Source organism: Sprattus sprattus, assembly GCF_963457725.1.
Source record: "Sprattus sprattus genome assembly, chromosome: 4".
NCBI classification, from domain to species: Eukaryota; Metazoa; Chordata; class Actinopteri; order Clupeiformes; family Clupeidae; genus Sprattus; species Sprattus sprattus.
Genome location: NC_137923.1, coordinates 25,205,896 through 25,226,954, shown reverse-complemented (window position 1 = coordinate 25,226,954; position 21,059 = coordinate 25,205,896). Strand labels below are relative to the sequence as shown.

Below are 21,059 nucleotides of genomic sequence, written 5' to 3'. Positions count from 1 at the left end.
AAAGAAACATAGTGACCCTCTGGGACTTATAATAAATCATAACATTTCATGCTTTTCATGACAAATGCAGAGCACTATGACTATGGTGGCATTGCAACTACACATTAAAGATGACTGACAGACAGCCAGGAGCGTGTAACTCAAGAGAGAGAAAGCATTTCAAAAGGCTGGATCCTGTATCCTCTTACTGTTCGGGAAAGAGTGACCTGCACACTCTGCTCAATAATTCCTTGTATACGTCACTGTTAGAAGTGTTAACAGAAGAACCACACAATTAAATTTCAGTCTCTGTCACTACGAATTCAGAGCTTGAAAGTGAAAACGCCAGACACAACGGTATGGTAATTTACTTTCCCTGTCAGTTCAACCAGCTCCTAATTACAGGGTGTTTAAGTCATATATATTGTAAGTGTTTAAGTCATAAATATTCTAAGTGTTGAAGTCATATACTGTATATTCCAAGTGTGGAAGTCATATATGTTCCAAGTGTTTAAGTCATATATATTTCTAAGTGTTTAAGTCATACATTTTCTAAGTGTTTGTGTCGTATATATTGTAATTGTTTAAGTCATATGTATTCTAAGTGTTTAAGTCATATATAATCTAAGTGTTCTAAGTAGTGCAGAGCATGGTTTCCACTATGTAGGTTTACCAAAAGAGAAGAACAAATGAGAAAATCTGCACATATCATTCTAGGGAAGTTGACCTGTAAAAATTCAAATTCGAATAACAATCATACTTTTGTTAAATTTGCATACAATCACAATATTTAAGATGAAATAATGTCATGCATGGGGAGACATTTCCAATAAAATAACATGTATAAGATTTCATACTTAAAATCTAAGCGGTTGATGATGAAAGTCACATTTTAGTTTCAGCAATAAAAAAGTTAATGCCACCAGGCTAAGAAAGTAATGTAGTATGCATGTACGTGCAGCCGTGCACACACACACACACACACACACACACATACACACACACACACACATTATATCCTCAGTCACCCACAAACATAAGTACAAGAACCAAAGACAAAAGACCCACTACACGTGTCAACTTTTACACAATCCCTCCATCTCACTCAGGGACAAACTCATTTGTTTGCTTACCACAGATTCTGCCCACTTGCCACCAATCATAGGGCTGCTTTGAAACCTGCCACAACATTGCCCTCTACTGCCCCTACTCCGCAACTGCACCAAAGCAAATTGTTTTGCACCCCCCCCTCTGACACATCCAACCCCACAGCTTCACTCACACAGGAGAGGCAATCCATTAAGGGCCGAAACCTGGCTTGGCACCCCATGGTCATAAGCTAATTAAACCTTTTCCTTATCCCAGGTGGGCACTGGGAAAAGGCCACGGCGAGCTCAAGGGAATTTGGAGCAAAAAAGGTGGGTCACAGGCAGACATCTGAGGGAAAAGCTGTTGCTTGGACAACAGTGTGAGAGGACTCCTCTTCAAGCACTGGAGGGGTTCAAAACAGAATTGTGGCTTCAGGACGCTTCTACCACGGTCAGAGGAGCGTTTATATATACTATGTTATTAACAAACAGACAGGAGGGGGCAGGTGCTCCACAACCTCTATACAGAAACATGTGGCATTTGGATAAATGTTAAGCAAAAGGTATGAACGGTATAAACAGGTTTTTTATACACTGTGATACGTTTGCATGTTTCAATTAACTCATGACAAGATAGCATAGGTATGCGCTCACTGCTATGTGTGAAGCAAACATGGGGTGTATCAACGATTTAAAATAATTTCAAATCATGTATTCTAACATCAAGTGTCAAATGTCCCACTAGGACATGTTCTGACAAGTGATATCTCTTTGCAGTAACTTCAGACCAAGCCATTTGCTGCATCTGCGGATGGATTGTCTTGTTTTGACACCATCATCACTTTAAAATCCAGTACAATCACGTCATACCTCTCGGTTACGGACAGTTGGATATCAAAGCATTTATGTAGCAATATACGGAAACTTAAAGGGGACACACTAGTTAAAATTCTTCTGAACTCGCAGGGCTGTGCAAAGTTTTCCTGCAAGGTGCTAGAGATTTGAGCAGTAAGGTAGATTTTGTTTGCAAAACGTCTTTTTAAAAAATCCTCCTGTGATGTTCCACAATTACTATACAATGGTAGTAACTCTGTCAAAGACTGACCTTGACTGTTCAAATTACAAATCTGTTTCTTCCGGAATCACTGACAGGTGATGAGAAAGTAACCGGGCGAGAGTATTTTTGGGATGTTTGGACAATACAGAACTCTGTGTCAGGGGTGTGATCAGAGAAGACTGCATATTGTAGGTACCAACATAGTAAATGCAATGAGGAGTCGAGCTTTGGTTACTGCCGAGCCCAGAATTCCATAGCATGACCACACAAGCACTTCAGAGTGGTGAGACAGCACACACACACACTTTTGGTATTCAAACCCAACCCCACACTCGCATACTAACAGCACGGCAACCCTGTTCACGCATACTAACGATATATACAAACACACAGACATTAAAGATCACACTGTCAAACAGACGGACGAAAGCACCATACTTTTCTGGAAGGTAACAGTGTCATGTTTGAGCCATATAAAGGTCTATGTGTTTGTTGCCGTTCCTTGTGTGTCCGTGTGTGTGTGTGTGTGTGTGTGTGTGTGTGTGTGTGTGTGTGTGTGTGTATGTGTGTGTGTGTTCAGGAACACTTACTCCGTCAGCGTTCGCGCACAAAGTTTGCTCCATGTATGTCCAGCCGTGCAACTCTCCACAGCAAAGCTTCAGACCGCAGCTCTTCTCTGTGTAAACACATCCATCCGAGTGGGTGCCTGTAAGACTGTGTGTGTGTGTGTGTGTGTATGTCTCTGTGTGTGTTTGCGCGCGTGTGTGGGGACAGCACACACACAGACACGCTGTTTGCTAGAGAGCGTGAGCCCTGAGTTCTTGTAGCCCGTCACTGTCGCTATCGCTGTAAGCTCCCGTCGCCTATCTCTCTCTCTCTCCCTCTTCCTCCCACCCTCCCTCCCTCTCTCCCACCCTCCCTCTCTCACGCACCCCCTCTCTCCATAATTCCTATTCCGCCCACAGAGTGAGGGGCTGAGGAGGAGATGCACAGACATGCTCGCTGCTAAGAGCAGAATTTCTGCCTGAGCACCATATCTTAGTATGTGTGTGTGTGTGTGTGTGTGTGCACACATGTATGTGTGTGTGTGTGGGGGCGTGTGTGTGTTTTACATATACCAGACATGAAGAGCAGAACACACTGTAGTAACGCTGCCGTGTGGAATGAGGAAGTGCAGAGCCAAGAACGCATGTTATTCTGAATGCTACAGGGCACCTGTTTGGCCAAAATAATATGCACGTTCATGTGTCCATTTGTTTGTGTGTGCGTACTTATACACTATATGGTGGTTCTGGTCTCATGTCTTTGCCTTTTAAGTTCAAATGTGAGTGTGTGTGTGTAAATACCTAAGTGTGGTCTGTACTGCTATCTAGATGGTAGGCCTTGACTAGTGTCTAGGACTGTGGAGATATGAGGCTGTAGCATTCTTTTGCAAGCCTCAACACACCATAGCAAAAGTCTCTCTTTTTACTGATCTACCTCGCACCGTCTGTTTTAAATGTATGTGCACTGGAATTCATTCCTCTACACACTTGTCCTAAGTCAGCTGTACAGCTAAATGACCCCCCCCCCCCACACACACACACACACTCCACCCTTACCCCACCCAACAGTCCTTCAGCACTAACTGTGACAAGACACATACCAGTGCACAGTTAACAACTCGCGGAAAAGACCATGGAAAAGTACTGACACAGATCACCCTCACTGCATTCGGAGATGGCGTGTGTTGGCTTATAGTGGCCCTAGGATAAAATAATATCTGCCTGTTATTATACATACATGAAATGTATTTGTTTATGGCTGTCGTTGGGGTCCTCAGCAGCTTAACAATGAGGTGTCTGATTGGGACCTCCATTGACCATAGCTATAATAAAAGTTTACCACACGCACACACATGTACGCACACACACCCGCACACACACGTGCACACAGAAAGTGAGAAAAAAGAACAAAGAATGAAAGAGTCAGACTGTTCCGATACAGGCATCACAAGACCAGGCATGGAGTCTACTGTCTTCCAGCATGTAGTCAGACATAGCCTAAATACACACTCAGACACTTGCCCCAGTCTTCACAGATCTCAGCAGGACATACAACCAAGACATTCAAGCAGACCCTGAGAATACTGGCATGATGTGTGTTAGAAATACTGGGAGACACCACTAACGCCTCTTCAAACTTCACACAGATCTACACTCACACAAGGCATGTCCACCTATTGCCACGACATGCTGCAGCATGTGAATCTCTGTTCTCCAATGACCCTTCCATTATTAGATTCATTACAGACACACCTGATTCCTTGAGTCTCTATGTGAGGACATGGTACAGTGTGTAGATAAGGCAGATCACAGGACAGCCATTGACTTCAAGACACACATACACACGTTCAAGATGTTGAACGAAATTCAACAATTTATTACTGGACAGGCATATTGAGCTGCGCACATACACACACACACACACACCCACACACAGTTTTTACAAATAAACAACTGAAAGGGGTATTTAAAATGATCAGGGTAGTCATGATGCCGCAGAGAGGAAGGAGGGAGATGATGTAGATGGGTAGACATGGAACGGCAAAACAGCTATTGGCTGCGCAGATGGTAGACATGGAACAGCAAAACAGCTATTGGCTGCGCAGATGGTAGACATGGAACAGCAAAACATCTATTGGCTGCGCAGATGGTAAACATGGAACAGCAAAACAGCTATTGGCTGCGCAGATGGTAGACATGGAACAGCAAAACATCTATTGGCTGCGCAGATGGTAAACATGGCAAGACATGCTTCACGGAACTCCAGCCAGTAGCAAAACTACAATAGGCCCATGTGTGTGCATGAGCATGCATGTTGACATTATTTGGTGCCTTTCATATGAGTGTGTCTGTTTGTGTGTGTGTGTACGGAAGTATCTCACCAGAGGGCAATAATTAGTGCGTGTATTTGCATGTGTGTGTGGTGTGTGTGGAATGGGAGATCTGCAGCCCTTGCTAACAACAAGAATGCCAACTCATTTCTCCTCAGATCTCATTAGTACTGAACACACAAACATGCTCTTTTGCTCACATACACACACACACACAGGCATTAATTAATGCCCCTACCACACACACACACACACACACACACACACACACACACACACACACACACACACACACACACACACACACACACACACACACACACACACTCACACACAGAACCACGGCACACCAATTACTGCCCTACCCCAACACAGAGCCATCTCTGTTCCCATCACACTGGCACTATTACCACATATGCCACACCACAAAAAAGGGTTCAAGCAACCGGAAGGGAAAAGAAGGGAGCAGGGAGCAGAGCAGAGTAGGGCATCAGACCCACACGACACCATGAGAGAGCTGAAGCCCTGGGACCACTGAGGCAAACTGGGTCAGTGGTGTATCTGCCGAACAGGCACACTGGTCTTTTATATACTTATAATAAAAAGCATAGAGCTTTGGAATGCTCAGGAAGGAACTCGCCATCTGAGGTGTGAGGTTCAGGACGACAGTAATAGACCAAAACATGTGTGGTCAGACTAACACAATTTCTGGGGGTGATAAGACATACTGACATGTTGCGTGTCCAAACCTGCTGGATGATGTTAAGGTCAGTTTACCGGAGGTCTGTTTAAAGGCTGGTTGTGGACCAGGACAGTAACTTACTAAGGTTACTTAGATGGCGCTGATTCATAACTGCCATGCCACTTACTATGACAGAACAAACAATTCAAGCCAGAGCCCACGTTACATGCAGGCTTTAAGCGCAAATCATTATCACTCATCTCAAGCCTCCACTCCCTGAAGGGGCTTCTCTAACTCCATGGCATTCCTCATGCAGCCCAGAGAGAAAACCCTTTCCCATGCCATAAACAACAAAGAGATCCGCTCATTACTGATATCTATCACTGGGACGGGGACAAAGAGGCGCAGGGCAACGAAGGATGACAAACATCATACTGTTGGTTCAACAACACTGTTTTTCAATTCATGTTCCTTTTTTATTTAAACTTCACAGAGCAGATGCAATTTGTATGGCATTCAAAATGCCAACCCCTTGCTGAGATGTGGTAAGTGGTTAGTACAGTAATACTGCTACAATAGTCACTCTAACGTCCACACTGCAGCATCGTAATGTATTAGCTAAGAAAGCTTCCCTACTATGTTTTTCCCTGCAGTAAAATGATACACACCTTGAAAGAATACAACACTACTGAGACATATAAAGTACAGTGAGTCAGATGAAGGTTCAGAAGGGTTTAGGAAGGGTGCACAGCACACTCACACTCACACAGAGCCCTGCTCCAGCTCTTTCCATGGAGCCTGTGATAAAAGTCTGCCATTGTAGATACCCTTTTCCTGTGACAAATGCCATAAAAAGCCAGACATCTCCAAAGACTGTTGTCGCTTTTCTTTCTTTTTTTTTTTGCTCTTGGTTATTCACAGCTAAAGAAAAATCATAATGTCAAGTGCTCCAATCTTTTTCTTTGTCCCCCTCATCTAACATATTTTGTTGCCACGGCGACCCAGGGGTCACATGTGTGCCTAACGTGAGCGCCACGTGAGAGGCACGTGAGTCACCGTGACGAGTAGCACCCTCTTCTGTCGCGCCGCCTAAAATTAGATACGTGTGTGGTCCGAGCATCATTAGCTACAGTTAAACGGCACATACATCCATAACATTCTGGGTTTTATGTATGACTGCATATCTGGGCTGTTACTCACTCATAGGTATTCTGTATGTACGTGAGCCAGGGAGTTGTGTTATGTTGTGTTGTAGCTAACAAAATTGTTAATATTTCTCATTTGCTACAGAACATTTTCCCACATTTCAAAACGTACAAAATTAACACACTGAGTTGTGCAATAAGAAAAATACCTGTTGTACAACTAACCTATTTTCATCTCTGTAAACACAAATGTAAGGTGTTACAGGTGCTACATTACCTCGAGGTCATCCAGTGAGCGAGCCAGACTGATGCGCTTGGAACGGCCAAAAGAGCGACGACCTGACGAACGATGGGGCAGAGGAGGGAAGCCTAGGGACAAGCCTCGGAACCTTCCACCCTAGGGAGGAGAGAGATAGTTACATTACGTAACATTACATATCCACATACATGGAAATGTATAACCTTATACTTGCAGATCCTGCAGAACAAATGTTTGTGTAGGGGATTTTGCACAGACAGACAGGCAGATAGATAAACATGTAAAAACAGGTAGCTATCTGTGATGGGAATAAAACACTTTCATAAACACAGAGTTATGTTTGCTCACTCTACAACAGCAAACAAAAAAAGAACAACAGTGAAATAATGATTTAAAAATCCAAGGCACCACTTCCTCCTAAGGCTAAGCCTTTCCCAATGGTTTCTCAGAAGGTCATTCAAGGCTCCAGCCTCAGTCCACAACTGCACCACACAGGGAATGCTTTTTTTAGCCATGGCGTTCGGCTGAAAATAGCCAGCAACAAGTTATAATGGAGACATCACGGTCATACATTCAGTTGTGTTTTTGCTTAGGGGGTAAAGAGGTTGTCTCACATGACCCTACTCTACTGAGGACGCAGTGGGCTTGAATGCACCTCGCAGAGGTCCCCCATTCCCATTCATGTTAACGGCCATTCCATAGCCATGTTCTGTCCTAGCAGCATAAACAAGCGCTATTAGGTTTTGATTCACTTGTTTTGCTACCCTTTTTACGATACACAAGAAAGCCCATTTTGAGTCCACGCTTTCAGCATGGGTTTGTTCCCACTGTGGCCTTGAGCTTTTGTATTGCTTTTAAAGGTTCTTCCTCTTCTCCGAATTTCATGTGCCTCAAACAGTTGGGCATAAGACCTGCTATTTTGGAAATTTTCATTGTTTTCATTCAGGCCTTATCAGAGGTTGTAACAGCACTGATTTGCCCGTTAGGATGGCAGGTTATGTAAGTTGTGCACGGAAAGAGCAAGAAAAGAAGAGAAATAAACGCCATCCTATGCCTGAGATGTATTGAACATCAGTCGCCAAACATCACCCACAATGAAACCAACCACAAACTCCCAGGCATTAAGATGTTCACGTTGACCCTTTTGAGTCACAGTCGATCGAAAAACTGAAGAGGTCCTTTGTTTCCACGTAGACACCACAGTAATTCTCCTGGTGGAGCCATTTAGTAACTGCACTCATTTTGTCGTCCAAAGCCTTCAGCACCTAGTTCACACAATGCACTCCTGTCACCCAGAGTAGAGATATCTCCAGTGTATTCATTTGCTGAGCAGCATTCAGCTTTATTTTGAAGGCAGGTAAATGATGGTAAGGGAAAAGAGGTGTGTTTCTGCGGGATGGAATAACAGACAGAGCAGCTGGCCGATGAGGCTCTGGAGGAATGATGGAGTGACAGGGTGGAGAAGGGCCGCTCGTCACCGAGCGCAATCATACGGTCGCTGCTGTTGCCAGGAAACGGGGAAAACTCAGCTGCCCCTGTGTCCTGAGACGTCATCAGCTACATAGTGATCAGGCGTGTGCGCGCACGGAAGAACACACAGACATGCTCAAGCCCATACCTCACACACACATTTGTTCTTTCCATCCAAATCCATATATTTGCAGCTATAAACATAATGACACACACCCAAACAAGCCGGGGTTAAACAGGAGCACAGGTTAGAGAGATGAAACACACAGCACATCTGGTTTTCCAGTTGAGACGCTGTGTTGACTTGGGGGTTTGATTTACAGATACATTTTAATGGTAGGTTTCAGGTGAGGTGCAATAGGCAGCATTGCCTTCAGGCAAACTTGAAAAGCCACAAGAACAAATATTGGGGCTTTTTAAACCTGGCATTAAAAGGTTTTTTTGGTGATCAGATTGCAATCGGATAGTGGTTCACCACATGAAGGTATAGGTGTAAGTGCACTCAAGACGCCTTGAGGAACAACTGTGATCTGGTCGACCAAACCCCCTATGGAGGTGGTCAGGGACGCATTGTGACCACAGTGAACAGAAGTGTAAATGTAATTGTGCTGTCAATCCACAAACAACAACAACTATGTGGGCACAAATATGAATCGCACCCTACTGCACCAAACCAGCAAGGTTTCAAAACGCAAGCAAAAACAATAGCCCAGCTTCACGGATGGCTACCAACTTCTTTTCTTCCTCTATCTATCTTGTTTGTTTGTTTTTTTCTTTTAGACTTGCGCTAATGAGAGGAGGATGTGATGTGAGCTGCACACAGCAATGGGATCTCAATCATATTTCAATGTGGACACTGGAGACACATTGACACCAGGTGTAAATGTAATTTGGTTAAAATCATATCTCTAGATACAATCTGGATTCCGGACGCATTTTAATGGAAAGTGTATCATTTTCACAAAAAATGTACCAGCATGAATAGCACAAACCACCTAGCCTAATCAATTAACAATGGGCAGTTAAGTTAGATTTAAAGTAAACTCTATTTAGAGTAAGAGTTAAATTTGGCAGTTAAAAGTGTGTGCATACGACAGATACTACCCTACTGCCTTAAGAAAAATACATTTTCAAGATGTTTAGGATCTTTCTGGGTATACATTTTCACTGTCACATTGAACAGTGTTTGAAAATCACATCCACTGACCAATACACACCCACTTTTAATTGAATTGACTGCACACGTCAAGTACTTCTTCTCCTTTAAAAAAACTGTTTCTCACTCTACACCTAAAACTGTTTCTTGTTTCATAGCTGTGGGACCTACACTGGAAAACCAGAGTAGGACTACCAGGAATCTTTGCTGTTGATGTAAGACCTCAGCATGTTATTGTATGCCATGTCATTCTGCAAGTTAAATCTCTACTGGTGGCACTAGGCTACTTGTCATTTCTTGTGCATACACACTAAAATTGTGCTGAACACTTTTCTACACATACGGTATGAAAAGATACCTGCTAAGAAAACATATGGAGCTCTGTGCATGGTCTGGAGGTGGGGTACGCACGGTATTTGAAATTTGCAGATTGGCGACACCAAGAGGAGGTAACCAGTAATGCTAGTAGACTAAACAGTCTGTGTATCACTGAGGTCAGGAATTATTGCGTATGTATTGTCATTTGTGTAGACATATTACTGCCATAACTGAACTGTCAACATAGCTATGATGCCAATTGTATGGGAAGGGACCACCCAGTTGACTTTAAGGTATATTTAACAGTACAAATAATACAAAATATTTAAATATTTAAAAAGCAATGACAGGTTTTCACAATGTAATTAGCACAATTGAATGGACTCATATTGGAATATGGCACCAAGAGAGGATGACTAGTTGAATAAACCATAACCATAACAATTGAATAAACCATAACAACATAATTGAATAGGCTACTTATCTGAGATTCCATAACACTTACATGATTTGGATAATTTATTCATTCTTTGATAAAGCAGTACAGCACACATTGTAAAAGAATTTCCTAACTATAAACCCTGGTTAAAGTTTCTGCCGCCTTGCGGTTAATACATGTGAATGCATAATTTTTTACCTGGAGTTAGTAACACGCACACTAACTCTCTCAGGTGGAATGGGTCTCTCTCCCTCTTTCACATGTGTCAGGTAAAAACAACATGGGACACAACATTATGATAAAGAAACGTGTGTGTGTATTTCCACCTAACTGTAGACTATTTAACCGGAAGCTATGGGGCTCAAACCTCTGCGTGAGGTGTGTAACACATGGAAGGTCTCACACCAGTTTTTACCTAACTAAGAACTATACTTGCTATCTCTAGCTTAGGGAACCATCTTAACAGTTGGTAGTTGCTAGCGTTCGTAATATGAACTAAAAATGAGGTGAACATGAACTCATGTTATGAAGCTGCACAGGCACCCAGAGGGTTTCTACCTATTGTAGCCTTTTAACTTTCCTAGCTATCTCCAGTGGTGGAATGTAACAAAGTATTTTTTACTTTGTTACTGTACTTCGTTATATTTTTACATATCTGTACTTTATTTAAGTAAAAATAATAGTGCATACTTTTTACTTTTACTTCGTTACATTTTGCAGCTATTATCTATACTTTTACTCCGCTACATTTCTACAATATGTGTCGTTATTCGTTACAGTTTATGAACACAGTTTCGCCAAAATGTTGCCTACACGAAAATATGGATTGCGTCGCTTTAGGACGTTTAAACCAATCAGGTGGCTCTATCAGCTCCAATGACAGCAGAGTGTGTATTTGGCAGTAGCACTACGGTAGCCTTGCCTGTTTTGCTTAAACATTCGACAGCCTGACTAACAAACAACTTTTCAGCATGGATTCAGAGTCAGCCTCATCTAAGGACATGTTCAAGTTCAGAGGCCCAAAGAATTACTTGTGGAGGTTTCAGTGAGTTACTTTTACTTTTACTTTTAAAGTACATTTAAAAGTGAGTACTTTTTACTTTTTACTTAAGTAGGATTGTTGATGTAGTACTTTTACTTTTACTTCCATTTTCCTGGGTACTTCAGTACTTCTTACACCACTGGCTATCTCTTGCTTAGCGAACCATCTTCACAGTTGACAGCTTGTAGAGTGTGTTAATATGGAGTCATGTTAATAGGAACTTGTGTTAAAAGCTGCTCAGGCACCTTGAGGGTTTCTCCCTTTTCCTATTACAATTTTTAGGAGACTGTAACATCAGCTAGATATCTATCTATCATGTCATGTAAATGGAACTCTGCGATTTTAACTCTTTAAGATAAAGATAAAGGATACAAAAAAATTGAAAGACAAGTAAGACCGTTTGCTGCATAACCAGACGCAAAGTTTAATTTCTCAAAATCAGCTCACAATTAAAAGGTAGTCTTGGGTTCGGAGTGATCACAACCACTTGTGGATCATGTAAAATGGCTTCACATAGACATTAAACAATCCTGAGAGAGATAATGGGACATCAGTGGAGCAAGGGCTTACTTTGATACCAATGTAGTGAATGATGGGGATGAAGTCCTACCTCCCCCTTGCCCTTCTCGCACATGTTAACTCAGTGGCAGCCAGGTGATATATTAACAATTCCACTTCAACATTTAGCGTCCATTTCCACACAACACCATGGCACTAATAAATATAATATTTGCATGCTTATACGCCGAGTGGGAATGAGGTAACCTGTACTATAATGCGGTTTATACAGGAAAATATGGCATGGATTAATCCACGTGTGCCTTCCATGGGGAGGCTTACCTGGAAGAGGAACTCTAATCTGATCAATATAAGGTGTGTCTTGACCAATATAATGATAATTGTGGGGTGGACTGTAAATGCATTCAGAATTTTATCTTGATCTGATCAAAATGCAGGGTTGCATACACATGATCTTATGGCAAGTAGTACACAAAGACTGATAGGCCTACATTTGGCCCCTGGAATAATTTCCATAACAGTTTCTTTTTATAAATGCAGTTGGAAAAAATCAGGCCAAAAAAACAGGGATCATTGAAATACAACCATTAAGATTTATTTGTAGGGTGTCTTTAATTATCAGAGGCAAAATGACCTACTGCCATCATCATGACAATGTTCTTGTCCTGTCTGTCAAGCTTGTGGCAAACAAAGCACACTAAAATGCTGAGAGTCTGGTTTCTGTACGGGACAGTTTTTGATTTAAACCATGGCCATCAGCAGTGTCTATAACAGCACCATGCTGTTGTCGGCCATGACAAACAAGGCCAAGGCCAGGGGTCTAGAGCTGGAGAGTCCAACCTCCTCCTTTAGTTTTCTTCTTTTTTATCTAGCATGTTGCCTTATCTGACCACATCCAGCCATCTTTCCTGTTTACTCCATGTAGTAACACATCGGCCCCTCCAGACCACAGACCAAACCAGTTCACATACTGAATAAAGGAGCCATTTCCTCCGGAGTGGCTTTAATTCTCTCCCTCTATCTGGATGTTCCTTCTGTCTGGGTTTGTGTGTGTGTGTGTGTGTGTGTGTGTTTGTGTGTGTGCGTGTGTGTGTGTGATTTCTGTGAGTGTGTGTGTGTGTGTGTGTGTGTGTGTGTGTTCTGTATATACAACATCTCTACCGTTTGAGCCACTCCATGTCAAAGAGGTGGATATCTGTGGAGCATGGCAAAAAACATGTCCACTGCAATTCTCTTTCTCACACACAAACACACACACACACACACACAAACACACCCAGAGAGATGGCGTATGTTTCACTGCTATTTATATAGCTATTTTTATATCAAGTCTAAACGCAAGATAGCTGAATATATAGTTTCTCTTTTGAGGTATGGCTTCTTCACGGAGAGTGGTGTACAAAACCACAGTGAAGTGCCACTCTTCTATTAAGGTGAGAGAAATATACGGAATCCTGGGTACTCACTGTGTTGACAGCTGTCATTAGTCTGTCTCTGGAAGGAATGAAGCTGGCCTTAAAAATAGATACAGTACATATAGGACCTGCTGTAAGACAGACTCCGCCTGATGAGAATGGCGAATTCGAGACGGCCGAGACAAGCGCTCATATTTGCTTTTGCCAACCCCTTTGAAAGGTGTTGCGTCGCTGGAACACACTCTGTGCCCAAGCTCAGATAATTAAAGGCCAGCTCGGGCTATGTGTTACATTGAGGAGCCGATCCCCAGGAGATGCTCTCCCTCTCCCTCTCCCTCTTCACCTGCACGTACTGGGTGACTCAACTGGTCACTTCACTGCCACATGCTTGCGCTACCACACTTGACGACCAAGACTGTTGTGAGGTCCGAACCATTTCTAAGTCGTGACCAGCTGGCTGACGTACTGCCATTTGAAACGGAGAGGATCTCTATTCTGTGCCACCGCGTGTTTCAATTTTCTGTCTCCACTTTCCTTCCTTTGTTTTATTTCTTGTATTATTGTAATGCTCATGTCACTTCTGAATGCTTTTCCTGTTGTTTTGTTTGGTCTATTGCTTATTGTTGTGTAGGGATCAATGACAAATTAAGCTTTTAAAAAGTTATTTTTAAAAAGTGTTTTTAAAATGGATGTAATGCATGTTTTTGAAATTGGAATAATGTCTTGTTTGATAAATAACATTTCAAAGTGAATACATTCATTTTTTGACTGTATTTTTAACTTCACCACCCATGTCATTGACCCGTAAGTTCTCTTTTTGGAAATGCATGAAGGTACACAAGCTGTTCCTGCATAACTACCATCAGCTCTTCAATGCTTTAAGTTATTCTGCATCCCACTCTGAAATTCATTCACCACTATGGGAGACCAATGAGAGTTCTTCACTGGGAATGTACTTACAACAAACTCTCACCACTCATTAGTAAGTGAAAGACGGTTATGTGAGGAAACAGGGCCACCTTGTGCTGAGGTTGTGATGTGCACATGGCTCGCTGATGTGGGAGAACAGCTCTGAGATCTAGTGATCTTGTCTGATGTTTCACCTTCCTGCTTAGCTCAAAGTCGGGGCAAAGCTCCCTGATGGCTCATAATTTATTACCAAAATGAACAGACAACTATTTAAAAACAAGTGGCAGATACAAAAAACTTAGAAATGCTAAATACATACTCGCACTATCTCCCTAAATATGTCAAGAATCGTGCAGTCTCAAATTCATTACCTAACATATCAATTGGCAAAACCCTTACACCACATGGCAAGGCCATCTGTTCAGGTTAACACAAAGAGGAGGCATTCACAGGGTGGCCATGGTTACAGTGAGTATTCTGACCCAGACTGCACCAGTGCACCTTGACCAGAGAATAGCGTGGCCACTCTCCGGTGAGCACGTCTCACAGTTGCTGCTCCCTGAACGGAGCTTTCCCTCTCTGCCAGTGATGTGGACAGATGGAGGGGGAAATCGGAGCTCAGCTGTTTGGTCAGAACGGCACCAGTGAATACCCATTGTAGATTTACCATAAGATCTTACGACATAATTCTGACTATGATAATTCTATACCATAAGACTACTAAAGCCCCTAAACCTTACCTAAGGAGAACAGGAAGACCACTATAAAATGAAACACATTCCAGAGGAATGTTGATTGTGTAGCCCCGAATACAACAATGCAACCAAAGCACCTGGAGATGCACAACCACATAGTCCCTGTGCACGGTTAACATGCACCAGTTTGACGACATCTCTATTCAACACAAGGCAGCTCAGTGAAATTACATTGTTTTTGCCTCCAGTGACGCTTGTGTTTTCCTGCGGTTACTAACTTCCTCATATTGTGTCTGATTCTGTGAACTCACCCCCCCAGTGCACCGCTTGCCGCCCATCTGGAGTCATACTCTGATAACGGATAACAAGCTCAAGGCTCCAAAGTGTTGACTGAGCACATCGACCCACAAACTCTCAGATTAAATGAGCAGGGGTCAACAAAAGTGGCCACATTCAAGGCTATGGTATAGATTACAGGGATTAAAGCAAAAAAAAATCATCTGACTGAAAAAAAAAAAATCGGCCCTCATTTTGGGTCGTGGCTGCATACCGCCTCGATATTTGAACTTCACGTGGTCTATTATCACTTACTAGTTCAAAGCTAGGGCATAAAACCAATATTTTTTGCAAGACTTCACCATTCTTGTTAATGGGCTATAAATGACAAAATGATTTACTGAAATCCAGGGGCATTTAACAAAAAAATTGGGGGCACTTTTAAAAACTTGTGAAATAACATTTAACCTTTGTTCAAAATAATAAACACACTTATTTAGGCTTACAGTATATGAATATGAACAATTGTCATCAAATGGCAATAATAAGACTATTAGGCATTAGTCTACAGATTCAAAGTGTTTTCTTAGATTTTTTTGAACAAAAACCAAACAGACAACGTAAATTAGACAATCGTATTCTTCTTTCTTTGTGGTTATTAGTTGTTATAGTAACAACAACTAATACAATCTCTTTAAAGGTAAAAACATTTTTTAAACAACTATTAACAATCGTTTTTGTTTCTTTGTTTTTTAATAATAATAACACATTATATTTATGGATTTTTGTGTTACCTTTATTCATGTACCTACCATAGTAGGCCTACAGGAAATACAGATTAGACTAGTTAGCTAGTTTGCAAGCAAGCCTTTGTAGCCAACGTACTATCAGAGATAGCTAACGTTAGCTAACTAACATTAAACTAGCTTAACCTAACTAAATCATTTCTAAAAGTATTATTACTAGTTATCATTCACCGTAGGTGATACGTGTTGTTTGGCGCTTGGTGACGAAGTACCATGTTTTTCTGAACGTTTTCGCTCCCCTTGATGGAGCCAGTAGAAGAATTTACCTGTGCTGGTTTGACAACGATTTGGGCAACTCGTTGTCCACAATTCCGACATGCCTTGAAAACAAAACCGGGTCTTGTTATCAACGTCGTCGTCATCCTCCACCACAAGCCAATCTAGCTTTCATTTTTGACAGTCGCTGGGTGTGTGAATTTTATCTTTTAGAACCTGAGATGGTGACAGAGACTGCGCTGGTCCTCATCTCTCCTCACTCTCGCAGTCACAGGTCTGATTAGGAAGTGCTCCAAATGTGTTTTGTTAGAACGTTTGTTTCTTCACGCAACAGTCAAGGCGAAAATCAAAACATTAAATGGCAACTGACCGGGTCATATATGCTACAATGTTTTTGACACGTTCATTGAATAAGTATTACTCTCCTAGTAATTTTAGGGGCAAAATTATATTTCTTAGGGGTAGTTTTGCCTTTTGCTCTCGTGTATTTCCGACGCTGAAATGTGCAAATCATATCAGTGTCTCATTTTTGGCCTTATGCGAGCCGAGTTGACGGAAATCCGTCATAGCGACGGAAAACTTTAATCCATGTATAGATTATTGTTTCAGATGAGTAGTGGTGACAAAGATATCAAGTCTGTTCACGTCAGTCTTGGTCAATGTTTAGCCTACTTCCCTATTTTTCTCTTTGGGATGGAGGTGGTATACATTTGTGGAAGGAAGTCAGAGAATTGCACTGCGGTCAAACTCTAAACATTTGTGGTTAATTAACTAGAATTAATGTTGAGCCACAAAAAGTCAATTAGCAATTTTGACTTTTGATTGGATGTTCAACAGATGTCTAAATCAACAGAAGATCAGGCAATTCAAACGTAAGGATGTTAGCAAACTTGACCAGAGGCCAGATATGGCTCCCCATCAACCCTGTCAGCATCAAGGCTGCCCCCCATCAAGTGGCTCCAGTTCTGAATATGAATTCACTGCAAGATATTGACTCCAATCCACAGCAGGCTGTGATATGACATTTGAGTGCTGAATGATATCAGTGGAGGGAACAGAAGAAATACACCTAGGCCTAATTTTCAGGGTTAACCTCCATTTTTAATATATTAAGGTCTATACAGTCTGCATACAAATAAACCAATAGAGAACAAGGTTCCCATCAAAAGAATACTTCCCATACATCAAGCAGCAGAAACTGACCAGAGTGGTAAGAGTTTAGCTAGCACCTGCAGCCATTTTGTCTTCAAAATATTCCACTGCATGGTGATGTGCGATAAGGAGTCTGCCCTGTGTTTGAATCTTCTCATCTGTGAGTCAGTTTTAGCATGTTCCCTCCAAAGGCTCTCAAGTGGCCATCTGAAGACCTGTTTTTCACCGGTTCAGGGTTAACCATGGAATGAACCATTACTTTTTTAATGAAAAAATAAATGCTCTCTCTTCAAACAAATAAATGTGCATGTAAATGGCATCGTACCCAGAGTATTCTCAATTTCAGATTCAATTAACAGAAGAATTACATATCCCCAATTCAAATTGGGCCTATAGAACATTAGTAACAACATCATACCCATGCATAAGAGGTGGGAATATTCCGTGCATGAAGCCTGAGGTCCTTTCTGCTTTCAAGCACACAGATGTGAAAAGAAAGTCAAACAGATAGCACACCGACATTCTTACCTTCTTCTCTCCTCCGTCTTTGCCCCTGGCTCCCCTCTGCTGCTCGCGGAGCCCCTTTTCCGTCCCAAACAGCTTTTTGGCCCACTCGTCTTTTTGTGTAGCCAGCCGGTGGGGCTGCGAGGTGGCTGCCGCCACGATCTCCCCTGCGGCCCGGTAGCGGTCGGCCGGGATCTTGCTCATGGGAGGCGGCAGAGTGCTGCAGTTGGCGCTGGACCAGCCGTCGGTGGACTCTGCGTAGGACTCTTGATCGCTGCTGTGGCCATGCTGCTGTTTCCAGTCCCGCAGGACGTGCCCCGGCAGCCAGCGCTGGCTCCCTGTTGCCCCAGAACTGCTATCGCCACCACCTCCTCCTCCTGCTGCTGCTCCTGTTGCTGCTGCCGCCACTGCTCCAACCGCTGTCTTCTTGGAGTAGTGCGAGCGGGAGGGATGGCCCTGGAGTTCCATCCTGGACGAGACGCTGAGGTGTCTGGAGGAGAGGGGAGGTGCGTCAGCAAGGTCGGACAGAGGCTCGTGCCGGTAGCCGTTCCTGTGAGTGGCAGGGGCTGGGGGAGGGGGAGGGCCGTGAGCGCCAGGCATGCCGCGAGCCGGCTGGGGGAACTCCCAGCGCCCAGATGGGGCGTGGTGGCCGGGGTTGGCCCCAAGGTCCACCAGCAGCACGCGGTTGCTTTTCTCCTCAGGCAGGAAGTTGCCGATGCCGCTGTCACTGTTGCTGCTGGTGCTGTTGTTCTGCTGCGCGTCCATGTCTCCAGCCACAACGGCGCCAACCCCTCCAGCGCCATTGTCGAGGAAGGCCCGTGCGCGCACACCCTCGATGGACTCCCCCATGTCGCGGTAGAGCACCGATACGAACTGCAACAGGGACTGGGAGGTGGGTGGGAACTCCAGGCAGCCGCCTGTGTCGGGGTCGGGCGTGCAGTCGAAGCCGAAGCGGCGTGTGATGCTCTGGTGGATCATGTGTTGGCACAGTTCAGGGTCCACCAGGAACACGTGGCAGGAGGTGCGCAGGTCCGTCTCGTCCACCTCCTCACGGGGCCGGTACTCGTCCGTTGCCTGCATGGTGACCAGGCCGAAGAAGCGCCGGTCGTCCGGGCAGACGGCGCTGAAGGCCAGCTTCTCGGCCGGGTAGGTGGCGAGCACATGGCCACGCTCGCTGCGCAGACGCACGCAGTCCAGCATCACCTGCAGCAGCACCAGCGAGTGCACCTTCTGCTCGGCGCGCAGGCGCCGCATGCAGCCGCGGATGGCCTGCAGGCTGTCACTCTCCAGGCTCCCGCCGGCCGAGGCCAGCTCGATAGAGCCCAGGTAGCCAACCACCATGCCCACGTTCAGGATATCATCCCCGGGGGAGTCGGGCAGGCCGGCGGGGCTGGGTTGCTCCACCTCAAACGTGTCCAGGAAGACCGAGTCGTCGGCATGGAGCACCTGGGCCAGCTCATCCTCGGACAGCAAGTCTGGCTGGCTGCAGTGCCTGCGTAGAATGGGGTGGGGTAAGGCCCCAGACTCGGACAGGGCATGGGGCTTGCCTTTAGGTTTGGCTGTTGAGGATGAGACGGCGACCGCTCTCTCTGAGCTGCTGGATGAGTGGCTAGAGCAGGCGCCCTCAAAGATCATGCTGAAGATGCCCCCTGACTGCATCTCTGCCACCACGCGCTCCGCCCGGTTGATTCCCAGTGTCTTAGAATCCACCTTAGACCGTGTGGGCCAGGCACCCCTGGGGTCGTGGTAAGCCAGTTCCTCATCACTGGAGCAAGAGTCGGTGTGCTGGTGGTGATAATGAGGGTGATGTCCGTGAGAGTGATTGTGATGATGATGGTGGTGGTGGTGACGCTGATGGGTCTCAGCAACGACAAGGTACAGGACACCAGAGCAGCGCCCAATGAGTTTCACCACGTCCTCGTGTGAGGCCTTGGACACGTTGATGTCATTGACGCTGAGGATTTGGTCACCAGCACGCAGGCCCATATAGTCTGCGGGGCTGCCTTTTAGGACGCAGTTAAGCACGCAAGGTGACTGGCCCGACAGTGTGAAGCCATAGCCAGTGCGGCCACGCGCCACCTCCACCGCGCGCACTCGCGTAACCGGCTGGGAACTCGCCCCTCGCCGTTTCCCCAAATCCTGTTGCCTGAACATGGTGTTTTTTTTCGCCCTCTTTTTTTCTCCACTGACGAGAGCTTCACAAATGCGGGGCAGGGGAACTAAATGTAACACCAGGTCGATACCATCGCCCTCTGTGCCAACGCTTCGCCACTACGGCACAAGCATGCTGGTGTCAACTCAGTTTCACAGGGCACCTTCGGTAGCAGGGAGAGGGAACAGAAGTTAGAACGTAGTAAGGCGTAAACAGTAATGACAGAAAACAAATTAACATAACATTACTAAAAGTGAATACATTTGCACTGGGACACATTTGTAACGAGAACAAAGTATCAGAAAATAACGAATGATTCTGATTTCTATGTAATGTTACGACAGGTAAAGTAGCAGGACATTATTACTCAAGCAAGAAATGATCAGTTAATTTAGCAACATCGGCCATGATGACTTGAAAACGGCAAAGCGGATCTAAAAAAAAAAAAAACTGAGCTAAAAGAGCTCTTTTATACATAAACAGTTAATTAAAGTGATAGTTCAATACAAAGAAGGGGGCAAGTAGCTAACTAGCTGTTATCCATTGACTCTCACAGGTTAAACTTGACCACAATTTACACTCTCAGAGAACTTCAGCATCATAACATATTCTGCATGTAAACAGTAACTAGCCACTATGTTAGCAAGCTCTTTTTTCAGTATACTAACTACGCATGGTTGATTTTCATAAACTAAGTTGGCAAAATAAGTTGATTTCCCAGTAAGCTAACTTATCTTACTTTAGCAAACAATAGCTAACGTTAACTAACTTCAGATGGAAGCTATGTCAGCTAAATGAAGTGATGTTTTTATCTAGAGCTTTCTTAGGTTGTAATTGTTCAAGCATTTAGTATCCGCTCAAGCTGTACTCGTTGCACGAGTTAACTAAATACTTCATACTTTATC

At 44.0% G+C, this 21,059-nt stretch overlaps 1 protein-coding gene across 1 annotated transcript in view; it reads right to left on the bottom strand.

Moving 5' to 3' along the window:
• Positions 1 to 20,160, bottom strand: part of rgs12b (regulator of G protein signaling 12b) — a 44,957-nt gene extending 24,797 nt beyond the window's left edge. Inside the window, exons 1-2 of the mRNA XM_080837375.1 lie at positions 18,027 to 20,160; positions 7,104 to 7,223 (exon numbers count right to left, since the gene is read on the bottom strand). Coding sequence (XP_080693501.1) covers positions 7,104 to 7,223; positions 18,027 to 20,156 — 2,250 coding nt within the window. The 5' untranslated portion in view covers positions 20,157 to 20,160. The remainder of the gene's footprint in view (positions 1 to 7,103; positions 7,224 to 18,026) is intronic.
• Between the last annotated feature and the right edge of the window lie 899 nt (positions 20,161 to 21,059).